The 2331-nt window shown below is 62.8% G+C and overlaps 2 protein-coding genes across 2 annotated transcripts in view; one reads left to right on the top strand and one right to left on the bottom strand.

Annotated features, from left to right (window-relative positions):
* Positions 1-605, top strand: part of AIP (aryl hydrocarbon receptor interacting protein) — a 6913-nt gene extending 6308 nt beyond the window's left edge. The window contains exon 7 of the mRNA XM_010837688.1: positions 1-605. The gene's annotated coding sequence lies outside the window, so the exon portion shown is untranslated.
* Positions 606-703: 98 nt separating this feature from the next.
* PITPNM1 (phosphatidylinositol transfer protein, membrane-associated 1) overlaps positions 704-2331 on the bottom strand; it is a 12675-nt gene continuing 11047 nt past the window's right edge. The window contains exons 22-24 of the mRNA XM_010837828.1: positions 2235-2331; positions 1801-1929; positions 704-1195 (exon numbers count right to left, since the gene is read on the bottom strand). The exon at positions 2235-2331 is cut by the window's right edge and continues 45 nt beyond it. Coding sequence (XP_010836130.1) covers positions 932-1195; positions 1801-1929; positions 2235-2331 — 490 coding nt within the window. The 3' untranslated portion in view covers positions 704-931. The remainder of the gene's footprint in view (positions 1196-1800; positions 1930-2234) is intronic.

Genomic DNA, 2331 nt, shown 5'->3' with positions numbered 1-2331 from the left:
GCCCCGCTGGCCCGGCCGCCCCGCCCACTGCTGCTGCTGCCGACGCTGCCAGCCCACCCCCCCCCCTACTATATCATGCTTCTCTGTATATAAAGGCCTTATTTATCTGTCTCTCTCTCCCTCTCTGGGCTTGCCAAACTGATCCACTGGGAAAGCTGGGGTCATTGCCCCTCATTTCCTGGTACTTGGGTGGTTTGGGGAGGCAAACAATAGGGGTTCTAATCCCAGCTCCCCGTTCATCAGCTCTGAGACCTTTTTGGGCCTCCATGTGCCTGACAGAGAAACGAGGATGGTCTCTGTCACAAGGGAAGTGTTTCTTGGTGGCCAAGGCCGAGGTGCCTGGGAGCCTTCAGTCTTAAGGGGGAGACGAAGCAAGTGCAAGCCAGGAGGCTTACTGCCTGGGTGAGGTGGGCTCCCGGCGCAGCCCTCCCCATCGCCCCCCTCCCAACCCCCAATCTTACGGTCTCAGCTCATGCAGGCAATGGTTCCAGTGAGAAGCCAAGTCTGGGCCCCTGGTAACTGAAAGGCCAGCCCAGGTGGGGAGGGGAAGGAGGCTGGCTCTCCAGGTCCCAATCTTGGCCCTGCCCTCTGACCTGCTGTCTGACCCCGGGCACATCCCGGCTCCTCTTTGCCCTTCAGCATCTCTGTTGAACTAGAAACTGTGAGCTGGGCTGCCCTGTGATGCCACACCGGTGGGCAGTCAGGCGGGATGCAGGCGGTGTTTATTTCCGTGGAGTTACACACGCTGGAAAAGCCTCTGGACCCTTGCTGCTCCCTCCTCCAGCCCCCAGGGCTGGGTCCCCCAGCATGAAAGGGAACTATCCCTGAGGGCAAACAGATGCAGGCCAGCCATGGGGCCGGGGGCCCAGCCTTCCACTGGGGCTCTTCGAGTGCATGAATAAATAACCCAAGTCCAGCCACAGTTGGAGCCTCACTCTTCGCTGTCCAGCTTGAGGCTGATGCTCCGCGCCTTGCCCCGCGCCAGGGTGGTGGGCGGCGTCCCAGGGCCCTCCCGCTCCGCCTGGCTGGGGCCCCTCGAGCGGAGCAGCTGGCTCTGCTTCCGAAGGAAGTCCACAGGGGCAGCCCCACCATAGCTGCTCTTGGCCAGGGCGGCCCTTGAGGGTCCCGAAGTGGCATGAGGGTGGGAGCCGGCCTCCAGCTGGCCCAGGTGGGCCACGTAGCCATCGGACAGGAACTGCGGGCAGAGGTGGGCAGGGTGAGGGGATGGCTGGTCTCGGGCCCACACACTGCCCTCACCTGCCCTTCCCAGGCTCTGGGCAGTGCTGGCTGCAGTACCAGGCTGGCACAGCCTGACCAAACCCCGCCGGGGAGCCTGCCCCTCTCTGGGCCTCGTCCTGAGTTTCCTCATCTGTAAAATGGGGTTTTGGAGGGAAGTAACAGCAGCTAACGTTTAGCAAGCACTTGCTTTGTGCCCAGCCCAGTGCTCGCTGACAGGCAGTAAATCACGGGCTTTTCGTGACAGCTGCGGAGATCCATTCTACAGACAGGAAAGTGAGGCTCAGAAAGGTCAAGGCTTGTGCCCAGAACCATGCCAGCGTGGAACGAGCACCCAAGGTCTTGCTCATACTCCAGCTTGAGTTACCCGTTCTGGCCTGTCCGGCAGCTTCCAGCTGCTCGTGACCTCCCAGATCCTAGGAGAAGCCCAAGTTCCCCAAAGCCGGCCAGCCTGTTCACAGCCTCCCTCCTAGGTGCTTCTTAACGCACGAGTGGTCCTCACGGCACAGCCTCAGGCTCCCGTGTTCCAACTGGCTTGCAGCCCCACCTTCACTCGGCCCTCACCTGGCACTGCGCCTGCAGCTTCCTCACGGCACGGCCCACGATGTAGGTCTGGCTTGGGGGCAGGCCCAGCGCCGCATACACGGCCACGTCTTTGGGGGACCCGTAGGCGGCCACGAAGTTCAGTTCCACCTGTGGCCGGAGAGGCCAATCAGGAGCCCCGGGACGGGGGAGAGGGAGCGGGGTGGGAGACCGAGGGTGGGGTTTGGTGGGCGTTCAGTGCTGAAGGGTTAGGGGCGGGGCCGCTTAGTCTCCATCACCAGGTCTGGCTGGGGGGTGGGACTAGCCGGATCTCCCTAGTTGGCCCCAAGGACTCTAGAGACCCTTGCGGGGATGTGCGGTCTGTTAGGCTGGGAGCCAGGGCCATACGGGTGGGAACAAACAGGCCTCCTCTCGGGGCAATCACGGGGTTCGGGGGCCCTCCCCAACCACCACACCTCCTGCACCAGGCTCTGCAGGAACATCGCCTTCTGACGCAGTGGGTCGTGAGTGAGACCATCGCAGAAGGAGACGACGCCGTGGGGGGAGTTGTGC

This window comes from Bison bison, unplaced genomic scaffold (assembly GCF_000754665.1).
Source record: "Bison bison bison isolate TAMUID 2011002044 unplaced genomic scaffold, Bison_UMD1.0 scf7180017864080, whole genome shotgun sequence".
Lineage (NCBI taxonomy): Eukaryota > Metazoa > Chordata > Mammalia > Artiodactyla > Bovidae > Bison > Bison bison.
The sequence above is the reverse complement of the archived record's forward strand: the minus strand, read 5'-3'. Positions and strand labels throughout refer to the sequence as shown.